The sequence below is a fragment of the Centroberyx gerrardi genome, chromosome 3 (assembly GCF_048128805.1).
Source record: "Centroberyx gerrardi isolate f3 chromosome 3, fCenGer3.hap1.cur.20231027, whole genome shotgun sequence".
Taxonomy (NCBI): domain Eukaryota; kingdom Metazoa; phylum Chordata; class Actinopteri; order Beryciformes; family Berycidae; genus Centroberyx; species Centroberyx gerrardi.
The window spans coordinates 6890424-6911112 of record NC_135999.1 but is presented as its reverse complement, the minus strand read 5'-3'; the positions used below and the strand labels follow the sequence as shown (position 1 = coordinate 6911112).

The 20689-nt window shown below is 41.7% G+C and overlaps 4 protein-coding genes across 4 annotated transcripts in view; 1 reads left to right on the top strand and 3 right to left on the bottom strand.

The window, feature by feature from the left end:
- The window catches only part of LOC139922973 (forkhead box protein D2-like), a 245148-nt gene that overhangs the window by 204075 nt on the left and 20384 nt on the right, over nt 1-20689 (top strand). The gene's annotated exons all lie outside the window — the stretch shown is intronic.
- Nucleotides 3774-5221, bottom strand: dand5 (DAN domain family, member 5). The gene is made up of 2 exons (XM_071913653.2): nt 4736-5221; nt 3774-4061 (listed from the first exon to the last, which is right to left on the bottom strand). Exons 1-2 carry the CDS (start codon nt 5219-5221, stop codon nt 3774-3776), a joined length of 774 nt encoding a protein of 257 aa, XP_071769754.2.
- Nucleotides 10896-13454, bottom strand: LOC139922989 (serine/threonine-protein kinase pim-2-like). The gene is made up of 8 exons (XM_078282671.1): nt 13376-13454; nt 12905-13135; nt 12683-12777; nt 12538-12585; nt 11790-12011; nt 11368-11545; nt 11092-11268; nt 10896-10987 (listed from the first exon to the last, which is right to left on the bottom strand). Exons 1-8 carry the CDS (start codon nt 13452-13454, stop codon nt 10896-10898), a joined length of 1122 nt encoding a protein of 373 aa, XP_078138797.1.
- LOC139922991 (tetraspanin-1-like) lies at nt 14286-18765 on the bottom strand. Its single transcript, XM_071913656.2, has 7 exons — nt 18693-18765; nt 17862-18077; nt 16973-17047; nt 16758-16865; nt 15958-16101; nt 15713-15805; nt 14286-14342 (listed from the first exon to the last, which is right to left on the bottom strand). Exons 1-7 carry the CDS (start codon nt 18747-18749, stop codon nt 14286-14288), a joined length of 750 nt encoding a protein of 249 aa, XP_071769757.2. The 5' UTR covers nt 18750-18765.

The following is a 20689-nucleotide window of genomic DNA, read 5'->3' as shown; positions in this document are numbered from 1 at the left end:
CATCTTTTCATCTCATCTTCACACCCACCACACACCAGGTAACCCCCCCATACTGAGATGCACAAACAAACACAAATGCTGATATCATTTCTAACAGTATCACTTTAATTTATAACAGTAACATTTAATTTGATGTTTTATGATGTAGGCTACAATGGCTTCTTCGTCACTTAAAGAAAACAGTAATAATATTAATCTGCCTCTGTGACTGTATGTGAGTCTGGTCCAGTAGAGAGGCCACTTGCTACACAAGCCAAAGGTTTGTGGGTTCAAGTACCAAAATAATATTTATTCAGAAAAGAAAGAATGTAAAGCTATTTCTAACCAAAAAAAAACAATTTTAATAGTTATGACAACATGCCTCGAAGTCAATGTGGCAACATAGCTTCACTAAACCATTCAAATTTATTATCAGGTTATAGCTGACCCTTGCTTTTATGTGTCACCATGTATCATTATTTTGATTCCTTTATAGGAAAAAAAAATGAAATTAAAAACACTAAGATTTTCATTATTTACTTTTCAAAAATGTGTGTTATGTTATGTTTTGACTTAGACTGTTGTATTTAATATAGCCTAGGTAACCTCTTATTAAGAAAGTAAACGTGTGTAATGTGTGGCTAAATATTTAGTTTCAGAAATACTTACCCATTTACAACTTACCCATTTACAACTAGCCCCACTTTCCCCTACTTTGTAACTCACTACTAATACTACTACACTGCTACTACTATTATTACTACTACTAATAATAATAATGATTATAATGATAATAATAATATAAGTGGTAATAGTAGTAGTAATAGCAGTAGTAAATAATGAAATACTTAAAGTAGGATTTTATCCAATGACAAAGTTTGATGTTCTCCAGATCTCCAGGCTGCACCTATCTCTGCCCCCCTTAGCACCCAACAGACAGCCTGGCAGGCGGGCTGGCAGCCAGGCAAAATGGCAGTAGGCTGGCAGGCCTCGCCCGGGGCGCTGTCTCCAGCAGAGCCAACTCTGACCAGCTGGTCCAGACTAACACCACCGTGTGGATGCACCGCCGTATCAGTGGGGAGGTCGATGTTAGCCACGGGCCAGACACCCTCACACCTAGAGCCTGACACCTACAGCAGTAAAATATAGAGGTGGGATTTGGGTAAAAAAGTGTCTGCCTGTCCTATGACTTAACAGGTTTTCCTCCTGGTGTGTCCCTGTCACCCTCCCAATTTATTCCCAGAATCTCCATGATGGACCCCCCTGTTCCCTCCTACTTGCTGGTGCCAGAGCTCGAAGCCTCATCCTCAGTCCAGCCTAGTCCCGTCCACCGTGGCATTTTAGCTCCAGAAGAGCCCCAGGCGGCCCGGGGTAAATTTGGTGCACTGGTCGGTTAGCCTGCACTGGTTTGGTCGACCAAGACCAATGAGCCACAGCTAAGGAATGGAAAGAAAACACAAGAGGTCACATGTAAGATGAATATTTTTGTTTTCCAGCTGATGACCACAAGGCAGAAAGAAACACAATAAGCCCCTCACACATTTCGCTTAAGAAATGCCTGATGAACACAGAGTAAACATTCAAGACACCTCCTCTAATTCAGTTTCCCCTTGACACACCTTGATTGAATCGATAACGTTTGATCCACCCCCACCCCCACCCCACACACACACACACACACACACACACACCGTTTCCATCTCTGACAGTTAAAAGGCCTCCACACACAGAGAAAGAGCAGGCAACTCATTGTGCGTCTTAAAGCGCTAACTAGGCCACTTAGCGCCCCGTGACGCTGATCTGATCCCCGAGGCGCTGAACTTGGCAGCGGGCCCTCCCCCTGTCGCTCCTTCCCTTCCCCTCGCCATGGGAACCAGGCCATCCTTAATGACGCAGGAGTGCTCCGCCGGATCCCACAATGCAAAGGGGGCTGACATCTGTCTCGCTAAGTGGTGCACTCTCTTGTGCACCTTGTTTGTTCAATCAACAACCACCCCCCCCCCACCCACCCACCCCCAACACACACACACACACACACACACACACACACACACACCACCACCACCACACCATCACACCACCACCTCCTCCTCCTCTACACCCATTTTCTTTTTTATCTGTCTTTCTTCAGAAAAAAAAAAAACACATCAGAATAGAAGAGGAGTTGTACAGAATTTGGGAAGAATAGGCAGAGAGATAGTGAGATCATAACCCTCTGTCCTCACTACCATCATCACACACACACACACACACACACACACACACACACACACACACACACACACATACCACAACCAATGGCACCATGGGTATGATTATTACATATAAAACAAGTGTACCAGTATATAATGGCAGATTAGGCAAACGCAGTGCAGGCTTGGTTATAAATTCAACCGATTCTGTCACTTCCTAACTAACTATCTCTAACTATGAGGAACGAGAGACGGTCCTGCAGAATCTGTTAGCTGTTAGCAGGGTTGTATAAGCCTCCCAACCTCTCCACCTACTGCATATTTAGAAAAAAACAAGTGCCTCATTATAAAGTGGCCCCTAATTCCGCACAGTTAAGACCTGGGCAAATATTTGTCCCATCAATCTCGGAAAATATAGCCATCAACCCAAGATGCTAATCACATGCTAATGGAATCCGGGGGACTCAATGCACCCCCGTAGCGCAATGAACGCTTTCACTTTTGCAGAAAGCCCACGTGAATGCAAATGGCCATCTAAGCAGCCATCTTGACAGCGTGCCAAGGCGACGTAAAGAGCCCCCTTCTTTATGCTCCTCTGGGAATGTATGTGGGGATGTGTGGGATGAGTTCACTTTACCAGGCCCAGGTGCCAGGAAATAAATGAATAATAGGTTTTATGGGCCCTAACTGAAAAAAAAAAAAGAAAAAGAAAACACACACGCATACACACAATCGCACAAACACACTCGAGTGCATCTGCGGTGAAGGATGTTCGAATTCCCACAACTACTCTGAAAAGAGATTGGGCATGAGAATAGGTGGCTCCTATACATAATTCAGGGGTCCATGCTGAAACAATTATGTTTGCTTACTGCTAAGTACCCGTGCTCAATAGCTCGTTTACTCTCCAGTTTGGTGCTTTCAGATGTAAGTGCTATGTGCTAAAAGTCGCTGGAACACAGCATTTTAATAAAATATAGGAGCTGATACTTCAACACTTGAATACGAGAGTGGGTGGAAAAAAAACAACAAATGCTGTTGGTGTTTTTACTTGAGCTTTGCATGCAAACTAGATTGCACTTGTCAATCTAAGAGTGTTGGGAGGAAACAGAAGGAGGAAGGCCGGGCAAAAAGAATGTGGACCAATAGACGACAATTTAATGACAATATTACAAATCACAATATTTCAGTTTAGATTCATCTAAACAAGTTCTTGAACATTAATACAGTCCAGTGTGGACAACTCCACACTATCTGGTGCAACAGAAAATTGCATGACCAAAATTAAGGTCATATTGTCGACAGTCGGTGGTGGCATTAGCCTCCATAGTATTTCATTCTGAATAACACATTCAGACTCACATATAAATACAGATACACATGTAAATGTTGCTCACAATGGTCTGGATACCAAACTAGCTGATGAAAATTAATGTCCATATCTTGGCAGTGATTTGACAGAGGATAAAGGTGAATGCATCCTTTAGATGTTTGCACATTTTAGGGAAAAAGCAAGAGTTCCCCTTAGTTAAACTGGAACAAATCACTTCACTAAGTTTTCTTTACTCACTGTAAAGAAAACTGTCAGGTATAGTGTTTTTTTTAGAGGTGTGTGGAAGCCCAGGCCTCAGCATTCCCTTCCTCACGCCCGGTCTCGCACTTGCACTCCTCCACCACCATCACTCTCTTCTCCCGGACCTCCGCTCCGCAGCGCAGGGGCACGGTCACGGTGTGGGCTTTGGACGGGGCGCAGCGGGAGCAAGGGGCGCGGCGGTGGCCCCCCGTACCGGCGCCGAACTCCCCTCCGGACGGGACGAACAGGGAGCTGCACTGGCCGAAGCACAGCCGGTTGTGCACCGTCACCGTGTCGCATCCCTCCGCTGTGACGCGCTGGGGGAGATGAGAGAGGAGCAGGATTTAGGCTGTTGTACTGGAGAACCTCACAGCAATGTTGTCAGTGTTCATTTTACACTGAGGGTGTCAAACTCAACACTACACCAGTGATCAGCTCTATGAGGGAACAAACAACCTCCAATCAGTATACTAGGGATGGGACGATATATCGAAATTCAATATATCGCAATACAAAAATGTGACAGTACGTATCGTGGGGCAGAAAAATGTATTGTGATATTAGCTCTTATTTGCACTTTGTAAAGACAATTTTAAATTGTTGTTTACATTCTAGCAAGACAAAGCCATTGCTAGAAAGATTTGTGGCTCAGAAATAAACATAATTCTGCACAGTCAGACTTTGTTGTCATTGAACTTTTGTTTATTACATCATATCGCCGTTGTATTGAATCGTGAACCCAATATCACGTATCGAATCGTATCGTAAGATAAGCATATCGTCCCATCCCTAATACTTACACACTAATTGTCACTGAAAAATCATCACTTACTAACACTGGGAATTTGCTGTGTTGTATTTCACAGTGTAAAGGATCGTAACACACCAGTTCATGCACTTTATTATGTGTACACAGTGAACTATTTAGCAAAAAGATGATATGATGATGAAAATGCCTGGCTCTGACCAGTGGTATTATTAACCGTCTTACCTGAGTGAAAGGTACGGCGTTGCAGGTCTGTTTAGCAGCGTCCTTCAGGCTGACAGGCAGAGACATGCTCATCTTCCCATGCTCTCCTTTGTCCATGGCCCTCTGCCACATCTGCAGGCCTTGCCTCTTCTTCAGATTCAGCAGCCCGGTGGGGTTTTCGGGGCGTAGGTGGTGCAGCGGGCTCACGGGGGCCTTGGGGGCCGGGGCCGGGCCCGGTCGCCCCCGGGACAGGAAGGCGGGGAAGGGCGATCTGGAGCCGAGGGAGGGGGCCACTCTAGGGGCCGGTCCCCGTCTGAAGAGCCCCGACCGGGCCAGGGCGTGCGGGTCCAGTCGTACAACTTTGACTATTCCTCGGACGGGTTCGTCGGGCCCGCTGCCAGAGGATTCAAAGTCGACCTTTGACCCTTTCAGAATGGTATAGTGAGGGAATGTAAAAGCTACGGCCGCCCAGCTTGACAGAAAGACAAAGCTGATGAAGAAAGCCATACTTTGACACAAATTGGGATAACAGTTGAAAAAGATATACAAAACTGAAGAAAAAGAAATTCAGTGTCGAGGATTCAAAAACTGTCAAAAAAGCTAAAGAAAGAAGCAGAAAGCTAACAAAAATAAAGAAAAAAGATGCAAATCTTGGTTTGGTGGTGTATGGTCCAAGGTACCAAATGGTAACCTTGCTGTCAATGCTTTGTCAGTGTATTGGAGGGAGCCTCTTATATAGGCAGCAGCCAGTTCTCACCTGTGCTTTAAAGCGGAGAAGGTGTCGCAATTCCCATACTAGAAGAGACATCACACCTAGGTAAAAACTCGAGGTCGTGGATGGCTGCCAGATGAAAGGATTTCGCTCTCAAGGTGAGGGTTTAATGAAATAACTAGACATCTAAAAAGGGAGTTTGCTCCCCGGGTTTTGAATAATATATTCAGGGGGATGGTCACATGGATATGGATTATGTCTAGATCTAACGAAACTGTTTTTTCTTTTTTTTTAGTGAAAATATCCATTGGGAAAAAAAGCTTCATCTACTGTGTATCCATGCGACCAGCTCTCCACACTGGAAAGGTTTCCCAACTATATTCCTTTAAAAACACATCTAGTAAACAAATTCTGCTTTTTACATCCTGCTAGATATAGCATATGTGGAGCTTTGTGTTGCACCAGTATGACCAAAAGCAAAGCTGAACATATCATGAGCTTGGAATTATTAGGTTCTATCTGGGTAGAGTTCTGTCCTGAAATACTGAGCATCAATAGTGGCTGGGAAAAAAACTGCTATATGTACTTTCTATCTTTTTAAATCTTAAAAGCCTTTAAAAGATTTTTTAAAATAACACAACACAAGCATAAAGTAACATTCAAAGATCATGAATATATGGATCTTCTCAGACATCGATAATTCCACTAAACTTCCACAAAACTGTATCTCCCTTAGTTGTTTTTTTTTTTTTTTACATATGTACTCAAGCAACAACTACTCAATTTCATTACATGACTTCATCATCCAACTTTTACATTTCTGAAAAAGAGGCCCAGATTAAAAAAAAAAAAAAAAAAAGTCTGATTGAACCTTACCAAGCTCACAATATGGCTATCAAAACATGCACAAAGGGAATTTGAGTAAATAAAACACTTTGATGAAACATGTGGACTGTGTACAGATATATCCCAAATCCTGCAGATCAGGGGCAATTCTATTTTCCCAACCACTGACCAAAAGAGAGTAAACCTGCTGCTGGCCTGGGATCCCGGCTTATTAAAAAAAATTACAAAATATGACCTACTCTCAACTCATTCTGGGTCCCAAACCATGGCTTCACAAAGACTGCTGTAGCTCTAAAACTGTTAGTTAATCAACAGTGAAACTCTTTCTATTCAGCAAGGTGTTCCTATTACCTCTGGCTATAAAGTAATAATGAGTTTATGTTCTCTGTGTAAACAGCACGATCCTATCTGTTTATTCCCACCAGCCTGTCCTGTGATGACCCATCATAACGCCATTAGACTGCTGTGGGCTCTCTCACCCGTGACCTGATCACACACTCACTGCCTGTTTGTGGTCAACCGGCTGACTGGCCGTCAGTGTTACAATAGTAAAGGTGTTTGGGTTTCTCATGGGGACCTAGGTGTTAAGAGACACTTTTCACTATTGCCTCTTCTCCATCTATATTTCCCAGAGCCACCACTAAATGTTATGATGCAGCAAAAAGAGAGGTAAATGACTCAGGGAAAAGTTCCCAGAAGGACATGGGCTGTTTGGTTTGGAGTGTCTCACTTACAATGACCTGAGACATTCACACACACTGATTGGTGGGGTATATGTCAGTGGTACCAGCTTTACTGGATAATATATATATATATATAATGGAGAATGTGTTCAGGATCATTATGAGAGAATTGGCTTCCTCTGGCTTCAGATATATATTTGTCCACAAGAGGGCACAGTTTACAAAGCATTACCTCCTGCTGCCCTCCAATAACATCTTCAGCCACAGATACTAAACCAGCAATGAGGCTTTTTTTTTTTTTCTTTCTTTACAAAATCTATAATGTAAGAATTCTTCCTTCCTTTTTACTCATGATCACTTCATTTATTTTCGGAGTCTATTGATAAGAATCACATGGTCTCGGGCGCAAAGTGCATTCATTTACATGTTGGCTTGAGATGGATAGTATAGTATACAGCACACTACAGCACAGTACAGTACAGTACAGTTCAGTACACTACAGCACAGTACACTACAGTGCAGTACACTATACAGCATAGTATAGTATAGTATAGTATAGTACAGTACAGTACAGTTCAGTACAATATAATATAGTACAGTATAGTATAGCATAGTACATATAGTATAGCACAGTAGAGTACAGTACAGTACAGTACAATACAGTATATAGTATAGTATAGTATAGTATAGTATAGTATGATACTGTAAAGATTACTAAATTCGATTTATTAACAAAATAACCACACAAAACCAAAACAATTCAATCTTATCCCAGTAACAATAACTAAGACTGCTATTGTGCCTCTTTTTCAGAAGGGTAAAAGTTGGATGATCAAAGTCACATAATGAAATTACATGAGTAGTTGTTGCTTGAGTACACATGTAAAACACAAAGGGAGATACTGTTTTTTGTGTGTTTTAGTGGAATTATTGATGTCTGAAAATATAAAAAACTGTAAACAGATTTTCTGCTGCATCATTCTGTGTAAACAAAACAGACTGTACTGTCAGACGGAGATGCATCGCCCTAATGCCCAGGGTTTAATGCCTAATGTGCTTGACTCTCATAATATATATGTACTGCACTTTTTTTCACTATGAGAGACTTTTTAATATAACATAATATCCCACATGGGTGGGTCTTCAGGGTGGAATAGCCTCTCCTCTGTTGAAGTAAATCTCCATTAGAAATAGCTGAGAGCAGAGGGGAATTTGTTCAATAGCGTGGGCTCATAAACCATTCTGTTGTTTCCCCTTACATTTTTATTCATGCATTTAATAATTTGCGCTGAGAAGGGGCATCACCCAGGGGCCTGCATATTTCCATTGCTAAATTCCAGCTCTATAAACTTAAACTTTTAGAGATTGTAGACTTTAATGATCACTGCTTTAGACCTGCAACTATAAACTATTGTAAGGCTGGCGCACACAGTCTCTCTCAAGGCCAGGCAATTCATTGTGGTGAGTTTCCAGACTTTCCCCAAACCTTCGTACTATTTTCTATACTTTTAAAAATATCTAAATCATGTTCTGTATTTCTTTTATACTTTTCAGACCTGCGTATGAACCCTGGTCCCCCGTTATCTCCTTTGTATTGTGTGTGTGCGTGTGTGTTCATGTGATATGCACTCACATACAGGTGCAGACATATACACACACAAACACACGCACGAACGCATGCACACACACGATCCTCCCACTCAAACAATCATCAAATGAAGATTCAATATTGAGCAATGTGTGTGTGTGGGTGTAGGTGGTGGGCAAGTCACTCCCGCCTACTTATAAAGTTTTGGTGTTTGATTGCATTTTGCAGAAGATTCTACTGTACTGTTATTTTACATTAGAATCCACAGTGTACTATCAAAATCACATGGAAATAGATCTATCCATTATGTTAGGTATTTTAGTCAGTTTAATGAGGCATGTTCATGGCAGTTGGTCATATAGGAAATAGCCATGTAGGAAATGCATGCATCCACCATGAGAACACTGAATAGATATCTAACCTGACAGCATCCTTTGGGTTCATCTTTAAACTTGCTGTCCCAGACAAATACAGACTTAAAGAAATGCAGCATAGTCGCATCTACAATGCATTTGCAGTTACAAGGACAGTTAGAGAAACCACTGTAGTCACAAAGATGATGCCAGGTATGTGAGGCAGTAGACCACACACACACACACACACACACACACACTGACATACGGACTGACCCTGCTACTCTGCACACGGACACTGATATAAATTATTCAGACCATCAACTAGCTGCACTGTGCACATCTGTGACTAAACTCTGCTGCTACAACGAAGCCAACGCTGCAACACTGGACCGGTTCTCTGGCTTGGAATATAAGCTTAGTGTTGATGTTCAGTCTGCTGTCATACATTATGTCTTGAGCTCCTGCACACGCTGTGCCAATCCTGTGTTGTGTAACTGTCTTGTAATGTGTCAGCACCAATTAACCGGGTCAAATTCCTTGTGTGCACATTGCACATTGTGATTTAAAGGTTCTGAGCACGAGACCAGACCATAAATACTGACAGCATGTCTTCCTATTCCCCAATGCAGTTTCATTAGCTGTCCCTTGTTTACTTTAGTTTAAGGTGTCAACCCTATTAACTTTGCTAAGTGTGCTACTGGCTGCCACACCTGCAGCAACACACAGAACAAAGACCCAGAAACACACAGGCTGCTGTGGGCTGGATGGAAATAAAATAAGCTACAAAAATAAGAAATAGCACAACAGTCTGTTCAGGCTTGAAGGGCCTGTTGCTTCAGAAATATCAGAACTCTGAGTTGACTCTGAGTTTACGGCACAGCAACTAGACAAAGTGTTAAATACAAGCGGGAGTTTGCTGTTACCGAGTGCTGAGAGGCCTGTTGTCTAGTGTGATTACTTTTGGTCTGAATGTCGGTCATATTTTTCTATCAATGAAGTGATTTTCAAAATTCCTCTTCACCTTCAGCTGCCTGGCACAGAGTCACATGGAATTCTTAGTGGCCCATAAACCCCAAAAATATTTGTACATTGACTCTTATTGATGGAACAATGCAACTTGTGGATGAAAGTGGAAATTTCAATACCAACTCTATTTTGCACAAACCAAATGACGTAATCCAGAAATGTTAATAACGTTTCAGTGCTTGCTTGTCTTGTATGATTGTTTAAATTCGTATTGCATTTCATTTTTATTCCTGTCATTTTTAGATTGGATGACATATTAATATTAGTGAGAGGTCAGAAATGTAAGTATATTGCATTTTCTCTCATGAAAATGTACAAAACTCACCAAAAATTAAAAGATTAAAAGATTTTTAATTTCTCCCCAGGAGTCCGAGCATTCTGGGGAAATGTCCATTCAAAGATTATTTTGATGGTATTTCTGCATCATTAGACACATTAGTTCACAGTGGAAAGACACAGAAAAGTTGGGAGAAGAGGGGGATGACAAGCAGGTCTTATAGGTTCTGTGTGTGAAAGAGGCTTTAGTCTAGTCTAGTCTAGTCTTGTTTTATTTATATAGGCCATCACAGTCAAGTCTCAGAGGCCTTTACATACCATCATATACCATACTACATCACACATATATATACTACATATATATATACACATACATCCTATACTACGTCATATGTATACTTCATATACATTGTTTACTACATATACTGTACATACTATACATCATATACTACATCATATGTATCATCAACCCTGCATGTAACGCAGTAAACAGGAACAACACCATCTGAGTGTAACATCATCATCTGGTTAACATTGGAACAGCAGGGACTTTCTGACCCTGATTTTCTGACCCAAATGCTGCATTGTCATACTGAGGCTTTCATCAAGAAAGAAGACTGGAGGTGGTCACATGGGTTTTTACAGTTTATATTGCTGCAGCAATGTAAAACCTGACTGACACACAAAGGGTGGGTCAGCGCAGCCAGGGGTGCAGCAGCAGGCTCGCCAGGGTCGGGCGGCTTTTGGGGTTTTTAGCCAGGCAGCTCCGCAAAAAGTTCTGGCAATCTGGAGAGAAAGACAGGAATCAAAGATGAATACATGAGGTGTGTATCAAAGGTGTGTGTGTGTGTGTGTGTGTGTGTGTGTGTGTGTGCGCGTGCGTGCCGTACGCTGTGACAGCTCGCCCTTGATGACAGGTCGTTTGAAGAGGGTCCCCATCGTGGAGCTGAAGGGGAAGTACCCAGTCAAGGCGCCGTAGAGCAAGACTCCGAGCTGCCACACCGTGGTCGTAGCGGCGCTGTGGCACCCGCGGGCGTACCACTCAGGTGGGGTGTAGTCGGCGGTGCCTAGAACACACACACACACCGAGAGTGAGAGATGGAGGGAGGGAAGAAGATAGAGATAGAGAAAGAGCGAAGAACAAGAACAGAAGCCGGGCAGCGTACCGAAGAACCTCGTGCATAATCCTTCTTCCAGGAAGGAGCCGCAGCCGAAGTCGATCAGCCTGAGTCGTGGAGCGCGGGAGCCGGTTTCCACTAGCAGGTTTTCAAACTTTATGTCTCCGTGACTGACGCCTTTGCCGTGGATCTCCAGCATCGCTTCAACCAGCTGCCTCAGGAGGATCTGAGAGAGAGAGAGAGAGAGAGAGAGAGAGAGAGAGAGAGAGAGAGAGAGAGAGAGAGAGAGAGAGACAGACAGACAGAGAGAGAGAGAGAGAGAGAGAGAGAGAGAGAGAGAGAGAGAGAAGGAAGAGGGGAGAGCTCAGAGGGAATGCTATCACAGCCTGGACTGCTCTTCTGCGGACACCACACACACACACACACACACACACACACACACACACACACCACCCAAACATCTATCCTACCTTGGCCTCGTGCTCCTGCAGGGAGCCACCGCTCTCCTTAACGTAATCAAACAGGTCCATGCAGGGCGCAGGTCTTTCCATGACCAAGATCAGCTCCTGGTCCAGTTCATAGTGGTCTAGCAGGGTCACAGCCGCGTTTTGGCCGTGTGATCCTGGTTCACCTCCGACTTTGTACAGCAGCAAGACCTCCAGGGGAAACTGAACGATCTGTCCGTTCAGACACTAAAAGACGGACAAAACAAACAAGAAAAATGACCCCGAGCAGGCCGATAAAATTGAAAATTATTAATGATTAAAAAAGATTATTACATATTATATATAAACATGTAAATGTACTCTTGTATTTTCAGATCCTAGAAAGCTGCTGTCAATTGAAGACCTGTGTTGGTGACTTTAAGTCACCTAAAAGTATATTTAGTGTCTGTTTAGCAGACCGCTTCATTATACATTCCTCGGCTTGGACCAGGAAAGATGGGAAAAAAATGCAACCGATGATATTTGATGAAATTCTTGATGAAACATACGACAAGAATTTCACTCAATTATAAGCTGATTGTGAAAATGAGGATTTGGTCTTCACAAACCCCAGTTTTCAATATTTATTCAAGCCAACATACAGCCCATGTGCCACATAATCATGCAAAAGCTGGAAAATTGTGTTTTTCAATGGAATGGGTCATGAAACAAATCAGGATTGTAGCCGAACTGAAACTTTTTTTTTGTGTTGGTAGAAAGAAAACTCGCTCACCACTGGTGTGTGGATCACTTGGTCCAAGGCAATGTGTTTTATAGCCACCTACAGGACAGACATACAAATATATTGGCTTAGCACTTAATAAGGATATAGTGAGTGGTAAAGTGTGTGTGTGTGTGTATGGTTATGTAAGACTTACAGGCAAGAAGTCCTCCTTACGGTATCCATGGTACACTGCTCCAAAGCCTCCTTCACCCAGGTGGCCCAGTTCTTCGTACTTTGCCTTAAATTCAGCTAAAACACAAACACACAAAACTAATCTTCCTATCATTCTCTTTCATATCTATCTATCTATCTATCTATCTATCTATCTGTCTATCTATCTATCTGTCTATCTATCTATCTGTCTATGTCAGCTGACCTTTGCTGCAGGTTTTGCTAGTCTTGGTCTGCAGGAGGTTTTCCAAGTTGCGGGTCAAATGGGTGCCAATGCAGTGCTGGTTGTGCTGGGCTTCCCCACTTCTCTTCTTCTTGGCTCCTTCCTCCTCTTGGCTGCACTTACGGCTGGCCTTCCTCTTACTCCTCCTCTTCCTCTCCGCTCCAGCCTCCTGCACCGGGAGCTTGCTGGGTTCGCTGTGCCTTACAGCTCGGCCTATGAACGGGGAAAGGCCATGGAGCCATTAGCTTGTTTGCTGCATGTGATGAACAGCTGTAATATTGTATGATGTGGTCTTTCTGTGTGGTGAGGACACAGACCAGATAACTAACAGAATCACAGCTATAACTAAGGGACTAACCTGTAATTCTCACATAGGTTAGTGCCCATACCTGATACATTGTGTGGATTAACATGTAATAGGTACTGCAGATGTCTGCTGGATTTCAGACTCACCTGGGTCTCTCCTGGATGTGAGAGCGCTCAGAGACTTAGTCTGCAGCACAGACTCACAGCCACGATGTGGCGGAGGCATGTTAACAGTTTGAACTGAATCTGAATCACCAAAGCTGAAATATTTCTCTTCAAAAGTCTCAGTGTTGTTGGGTGTGTTGTCTTTTGATGTGTCTCTGCTGTGGCTGGTACTGGTGCCAGAATCTACTGACTAGGATTCTGTGCTTAACTGTGATGTCAGAGTTGACAGAATGCTCATGGACTTCAATCAGTCCAGCAATCAAGTACAATGAAATACAATTATTTAAAAAAAGCATTTAATCACAAAAAACAACATATAACTGTAATTGTATTGTGTGTGTGTGTGTGTGTGTGTGTGTGTGTGTGCCTGCATGTACAAAGCATTTACATGGAACGGATCACATGCAGCACTCTGGTCAGAAGAGAAAATCAGTCAATTTGGAAATAAAAGAAAAAGTCAAGATATGTGTGATATTTATTATTTCAATATGCTCAGACATACAAAAATAAATGCATCATATTACTGCAGTGAGGGTGAGGGATGATTGTGCAGTATGCAACGCTTTCTGACACAAGTTATGCAGATCCTTCTCCACACTGTGCGTCATTAAACTTTATCATCTTCAGTTTTCAGCACAAACAAACACAGCTATCATAAAACATCATAAATAAATCACAGAATAAATGTGTACAGACACAGCGCTGAGGCTAAGAAAACACACATTCACCTCCTTTGATTTTTAATGCTCAACATTCCAACAACACAAAAGGTGTCGGTATATTCTGAATCACCAAAAAGTGAATTGACCCGAACCCTTATGCATAGAGAACAGGCTCCAAACATTTTCCCCACCAGTTACTTGTGATCCTGACCCGGGACAAACAACACACATCATGCCTTGCTGCCAATCTGCTTGTAGAGGACCATTGAAACCACCATGGCTGCAATCTGTAACGACAACAGGTCACATGATCACTAAGCATTCTACACAACAAGCTGAGATAAAGCCTGCAGGTTATTTATCGTTGATTTACAATATTGTGAAAGGACTGGGCACTTACATGGCTTATCCTTCCTATGATATGTCAAAACTGACCCATTTTCATGTTTATTATGTAATAAATGCATAATTATTTTTTATATAAGGCATAAGGCGTCATGATAGCGTCAGCACAGGGTTTACAAGCTCATAAAATCCTATTATCACTGTATTGATTTCTGTCATATTTTGTGACAACAATAGGGACTGTGAGTTAAATTTGACTAGAATATTGGTGGTTGAACTTATTTTGAGGGAGAGCAGAACAGGCTTGCAGAGTCTCTCTCTCTCAAACACACACACACACACACACACACACAGTTCCTCGCTCTGCTATCTTTTCTCCTCATCATTGAAATATCCCCACATACTGTGATTACCAGAGCTAGTGTTTTTTTCTCACAAAGAGAAGAGATAGCATGGCATTGTGGGTTCACACAGTTGTCCCGCTGTGTTCATACAGAAGTACAGCTTGTTCAGGGCCTTGTCTGCATTTTCCTCTGCAGAAGCGTCAGACAGCTTCCAAATAGCGGCTCAATGGCCAAGAGAGCTCCTTGATCATGATATACTGACATAGAGAGGAGAGAGGAGGATAACACTGAACAGAGATCTGAAGAGGAGTTTGATCCTGACTGTGATGGAACTTGAAGCTTTCTCTGATAGGGAAAGCCCCTGGCAACCCCGTGACATTAAAAAAACACAATCCATTAAGACCGTAATATGACCATATTATGATCATATTAAGAAGCAAGGAAACTGACAATCTTAACAAAATGAGTCAAAATTTCCCAAATAAACGATATGCCGTAACCTAAAGGTCATTTGTGACTAAGAACATAGAACACAGTCTAGTAGCGGTCTGCTACAATCTAATAAGATATTGGTTTTATGTCTAATTATGTGTTTTAATTGAACGGCAGTGGTATATTGTGAGGCAAAATGCAAACATAGGAGTTATAAATGAGTAAGAAGTTATTCTTATTGGGTAATGATAGATGTGTTACGATGTTTTGTGTATAGTCACAGTTTCAGCATTGGATTTACCAGGATCATATATTCACGTATTTATTTTTTAATCAAATTTCACTCATGAGCATAAAGGATGTAACCTAGATTTGCCGACAACATGAGGGATAAAACAAGTATAGAGCGACAAGTTGAAGATATTTCATTCAGGTTTCATTCTATCAAAGGAGCTGTGTAGTCACATACACAGACTACTGTATAAAGTCAGTGGGTTGAGAAACTTAAAGAACCCTGTGAACAGAGTTTTCTGTACCTCGAGAGCAGCGATGCCCAGCGCCACGCCCGCAATGATCACAGCGTTGTCCTCTATCAGCTGCAGCAGCTTTTCAAAGCACCCGTCAATCATCTGGAAGAGAAACAACAGGCTTTATCAGGCTTAAGGGAATGACTGTTGGGCTACATCAGGATTCATGGTTTTGTTGTTAACATGCATGGAGTTACACAAACACACACACACACACACACACACACACACCAAACAGTAACTTGGTCATATACCGAAGAAGATGCTGCGGATTCACTGCATGGACCTATGGTGGTGGTTGCGTTGCAGCATGCGGTTGGGTAATTATTTCCGCCGTGGTCGATGTAAAAAGTGGAGTTAATAAAGTCTGTGTAGTTCCTGTATCCGCAGCACTTGAACTAGAAGGAAACCACAAAGACACAAAGTGTTACAACCAAACCTCGACAAGAAACCATTCAACTGCCTTTCTCAGCCATAGTGGTGGGGGTGGGACAGGGGGTCAGAGGGGGTCAGGGATCAGAATACTCAATTATGAAACGGTTTAAAAAAAGAAATAAAAATACTATGGTAGGGCCCCTAGTCACCTCCAACAAGGAAGTTGTGTTTTCACCTGTTAGTTTGTTTGTCTGTCTGTCAGCAGAATATCTCAAAAGCTTATGAATGAATTTCCATGATAATTGGCGGACAGATCGGCCTTGGGCTGTGGAACAATTCATTAGATTTTGGTGGTGATCTGGATTTCCACAATTAAATGATTATGTTTTTTTCGTCTTGTCAATGAAACTGACGGAGATAGAGAGTGATTCCAAATCCTAAGAATGTTTAACTTTAAAAGTGATAGAAATTACATCTTTGGGTGTGACAGCGAGTTGAAGGATTGTTCAGTGTTGGGGGAGGTTCTAGTTTTGTCTGGGAATACTTAAAGCTTAAGGCTCTGGCTTCTCTGTCAACTCACCTCTCAACTCTGTTTACTGGGTCATGTGATTTGCTGTGATCATAGGGATGAATAGTGTTTCTATGGATTAGACGATTCACTTGAAAAAATATACGGTACCTCATCCATGGTGGCATTCCAGAGAGAAGTCACGCTCTCACTCTTTCCATAGTCCTTTCTGATGGCTTTTCTAACTTCATCCTCCAGATCCACAAGAAGTTCATCAGCCTGAGAAAAGACGGGCAGAAAATATTGTGTCATCGTACTTCCTACATTTCCTACCAACTGCAGTTCTTGCCGAGGAAAATTCTGTTTTGTTTTTGAGAGCCACGTACCAAATCCTGGAAGACGAGCATCACCACCGCACCGGCAACCTCAGCGACGAAGATGATCAGCACAATGATGAAGAACTGGAGGGGAGAAATGATGCCGGATTAGCACTCGCACTGACAAACCTTTCATATCCACACCAAGTCTCAGCTAGAGCACCGACAGAGTGAGAGAAGGGCTGTGGCTGAGTCGATGTAGTGATACAAGTAGTATTAAGTAAGTAGTAATACAGTGAGTAGTTAGAAAAGGCGGATCAAACATTGTAGAGATCAAACTTAAAGCTAAATGTTCCTCAACTCCCCCTCAGTTCAGAGCAATCACATCCATACCAGCAATGAATAAGAAAGCATCGACTTGTCTGGTGAAATAAAGATTAAAAATATGGTCACAGAGAGACTTTAATTGTTCAAGCTCACACTCACAATTATTAACATTCGCATTTTCTATCCAAACTGGCTGACAGATGGTTCTTTCTGCTTTCAGCAATCATAAGGTTAAGTTCATCTTTACTACCTCACAAGAAGAAAATTTACTTTGAACAGACCTCAAAACATTCTGACTAGCATTAAGGTTAAAGCCAAATCCTTATTACTTTACTTTTTTTTTATTTAATTGCTTGAAGCATCATGTCGTTAACATCACATTTCTGATGTGAACATAAATAAGCTTTGAAGTGGAAAGGTTTCATTCCAAAACACTAGGGGCAAAAATTGCGATACGATTATTAATAAAGAAGACTAGATACATTCATTCATTACTGTTTTCAAACCGTGGGTGTTAATAACTTCAATAATATTCAATAGCAAGTTTTTGTAAGAGTGCCATTATTTCATTATTATTTTTTCATCATTTTTTAAACTTTATGTAACTCTTGGCCTTTAAAACGTGGCTCACCGTCAGCAGCATACACCTGCTCTCCCTGACGGCTCCGCAGCAGCCCAGGAAGCCGATGACCAGCAGCACGGCGCCCACGGCCATGAGCAGGTAGCTCACGTTGGCCAGCTGGGCCAGTCCGGCCGGAGCCTCCTCCAGGCTTCCCAGCAGGCCCAGCAGAGAGGCGCTGTCCACCTTCACCCACACCCCCACACCCAGGACGGCTGCACCTGCCAGCTGCATGATGGGTACAATACAGCAGGGAAAGGAGAGAGTGAGGATACAGTAAGGAGAGACAGAGAGAGAGAGAGGATAGAGAGGCATTGCAACAAAGCATGGGGGGGGAGTACAGGGAGAATGGCAATAGCAAAGGGAAATTGTTGAAATCAGAAGTGGTATGGTAATATTAATTCATAGTGAGAGATTCAACCCAAGTAACTACAAAAGACACAAACAATATATTGTGACAAATAGAGTAAAATTGTCCCACATGAGACTTTTTACACTAAAAGCTAAAAATACTTGTTCTTATATCCAAAGGTAATAAAGAGGTGGAATGTCACATTTTGACCTGGAGACATGAGAGGTCATTAACACAAGCAGGTGAGCTAGAGTTCAACCTGGGAATTACCTAGAATTTTTTATGTGTTGAAACTGCAGCTTAGATATCACTCAATATAGACTGACAAATAGCTACAAAACAGAATATTGTACAAAGCCAAAGGGAATAGCTAGCGTTCTTTGATACAATACTGACTCTACTGTGTACGGTTGAGTCTGGTTTCTTGTTAGACTGGGTCTACATGAAACTGAATGGGACAGCAGAGGCAATGGAAATCTTTTTCAACTTACAAAGATGCAGCCATTGAAGATGAACATCATCATTTTGAGAAAGCCGGAGCAACACATCTTGGCTGGTAAATGTGTTTTCACACTGTTAAAAAAGAAATGTTGTTTAGTTAACTCATTTGTGGTTTGGTATCAACACCACTATGACACCTTCTTTTTCTGTCTTTTAGGGAATTTTGGTTAGGTGTACAATTTTGCGTTTATGTCTATAGTCACAGGAAAATCAATGGTGAAGGGTAGGGTTTCATTTTAGAACACACTCACACACACACACACACAACCACAAACATGGGTCAAATGGCATTTGTTTTAGTAACACATTAACCATAGGGACTGGCAGGGACAACATGAGAGGGCTTTAACGTTCTCTAAATATAGCGAGTATCTAATACTGAAATGACCCCAGGTTTCGGTTGAAGTGTGAGAGAGATGAGAAGTTTCAATTTGCTGTGTTCGTTCATATGCCTAGCTTGTTTTTAATTTAGTTTGCCTGCAAATTCTTTAAAGGATTATCAAGCGGCCCTTTCTATCACATGGCATGTTTGCTAATTTCCTCGTTACACAGGAGACTCGGTCTGATACATAACCAAAGGGAAATAAAATTCAGTGCCTCCGGTTTTGAACTTGGGGTTATTGCCCTGGCCACACTGCAAGTATTATAAAGTTGAATATTTCACCTTAAATATTGTAACCTGTGTCTATGGTAACAGTGAATAAAACTGGGTTTACTACACTCGTAATAGTGTTGACAACTTTCAGAACGTCTATGTACTTTGATCACAAAATATAGAGAACATAGATGAAGAAGGTACAGTGCCATATCACCAGGGCATGAACACATTTTTACATCATTGTCATGATCAGGCCTGAATGAACGACTGAAAAACGATTTCTTGATATTGCGTAAACCTCCTCTGATGGACTCATGACTTATGAGGCCTTACTGGTAAAGCCAAGGTATCTTATCAGCTGGATCTTACTGGTAGTCACACTGCAACACAGCACAGAGGAATCATAAAACACACACGCGCACGACTACGACACAAGACTACTTTGTTGCCCTCAAACTGCTGTATCAGAGTTTATCGATCTATGTTCTTCCTTATTGCTACTTTATCTGTTATGGTCACTGGTAGCCTATTTGATTACTGTCACCTGCCCAAGAAGCAATAAAATGCTTCCATAATACCAGAATTAAACACCATTGGAAAATAAATAATGTTCTTAACAGTTCAACTGAATGGTGCTGGTGGCCATATTTCTTTCAACATCTTTTGTCTGGATTAGGCCACAGCTCAGTTTACTGAATACTGAATAATCAAAGCCTTGAGGCAATAAAACAGGGCAACTGTCAGTACTAATACTATCAAAGTCAGAATCAATTTTAAGTTGCCTATATCAGATCTATCATGGCAAATATTGTGACCATGAAGAGGAAACACTCAGTACTTTTACTATAACAGAGAAGTGAGTTAATTATTAGGAAGCGTTGGGCGATGCTTTCCTTGTGTAGCCTGGTCAGTAACTTATTAACCCAAAAAAAATACTCCTCTTTCTGCCAGTGTAATAGTTAGAAAATAGCATTAATAAGCTGAGTGACATAATCAAAGAGATTCATTCCAAAATACTGTATATCCACCATTTTAAAAGTGTGACCCAAATTCACACATAATAATTGCTGGTCTAATAGGAAGCATTACTATTAAATATTATCAAATATCATTACTGAGCAATGCACATCAGGTTTCAATTTGGATAATGTTTTCGAATATAAAAATTGGATTACAAGAGAAATAGGAGAAAATCATTTGTCAAATACAAAGTAAAGCATCCATTGTTCCCTGGCTTTTTATTAGTTTATTTGTTTACTATATTAGTTATTAAATGAAAGCATGTTCTGTCTTGGAAAAAACATATTTGCTTACGGGATCATGGTATGTGTTTATCCTTCATAGAGTGTGATATGATTTGAATTAAATGTATTAATTGTAGGCATGAAA

Bases quoted from the DNA above. Each gene is read 5' to 3' on its own strand.
- dand5 (XM_071913653.2), bottom strand. From the start codon at position 5,221: ATGGCTTTCTTCATCAGCTTTGTCTTTCTGTCAAGCTGGGCGGCCGTA. The intron at 4,062-4,735 runs GTAAGACGGTTA...CATCTCCCCCAG, and splicing joins ACGCCGTACCTTTCACTCAG to CGCGTCACAGCGGAGGGATG.
- LOC139922989 (XM_078282671.1), bottom strand. From the start codon at position 13,454: ATGCCTCCGCCACATCGTGGCTGTGAGTCTGTGCTGCAGACTAAGTCT. The intron at 12,586-12,682 runs GTAAGTCTTACA...TCTGTCCTGTAG, and splicing joins GTAAGGAGGACTTCTTGCCT to GTGGCTATAAAACACATTGC. The intron at 12,012-12,537 runs GTGAGCGAGTTT...TCCGTCTTTTAG, and splicing joins AAGTGATCCACACACCAGTG to TGTCTGAACGGACAGATCGT.
- LOC139922991 (XM_071913656.2), bottom strand. From the start codon at position 18,749: ATGTGTTGCTCCGGCTTTCTCAAAATGATGATGTTCATCTTCAATGGC. The intron at 17,048-17,861 runs GTGAGCCACGTT...TCTCCCCTCCAG, and splicing joins GCAGGTGTATGCTGCTGACG to TTCTTCATCATTGTGCTGAT. The intron at 16,102-16,757 runs GTACCGTATATT...GTTTCCTTCTAG, and splicing joins GGAATGCCACCATGGATGAG to TTCAAGTGCTGCGGATACAG.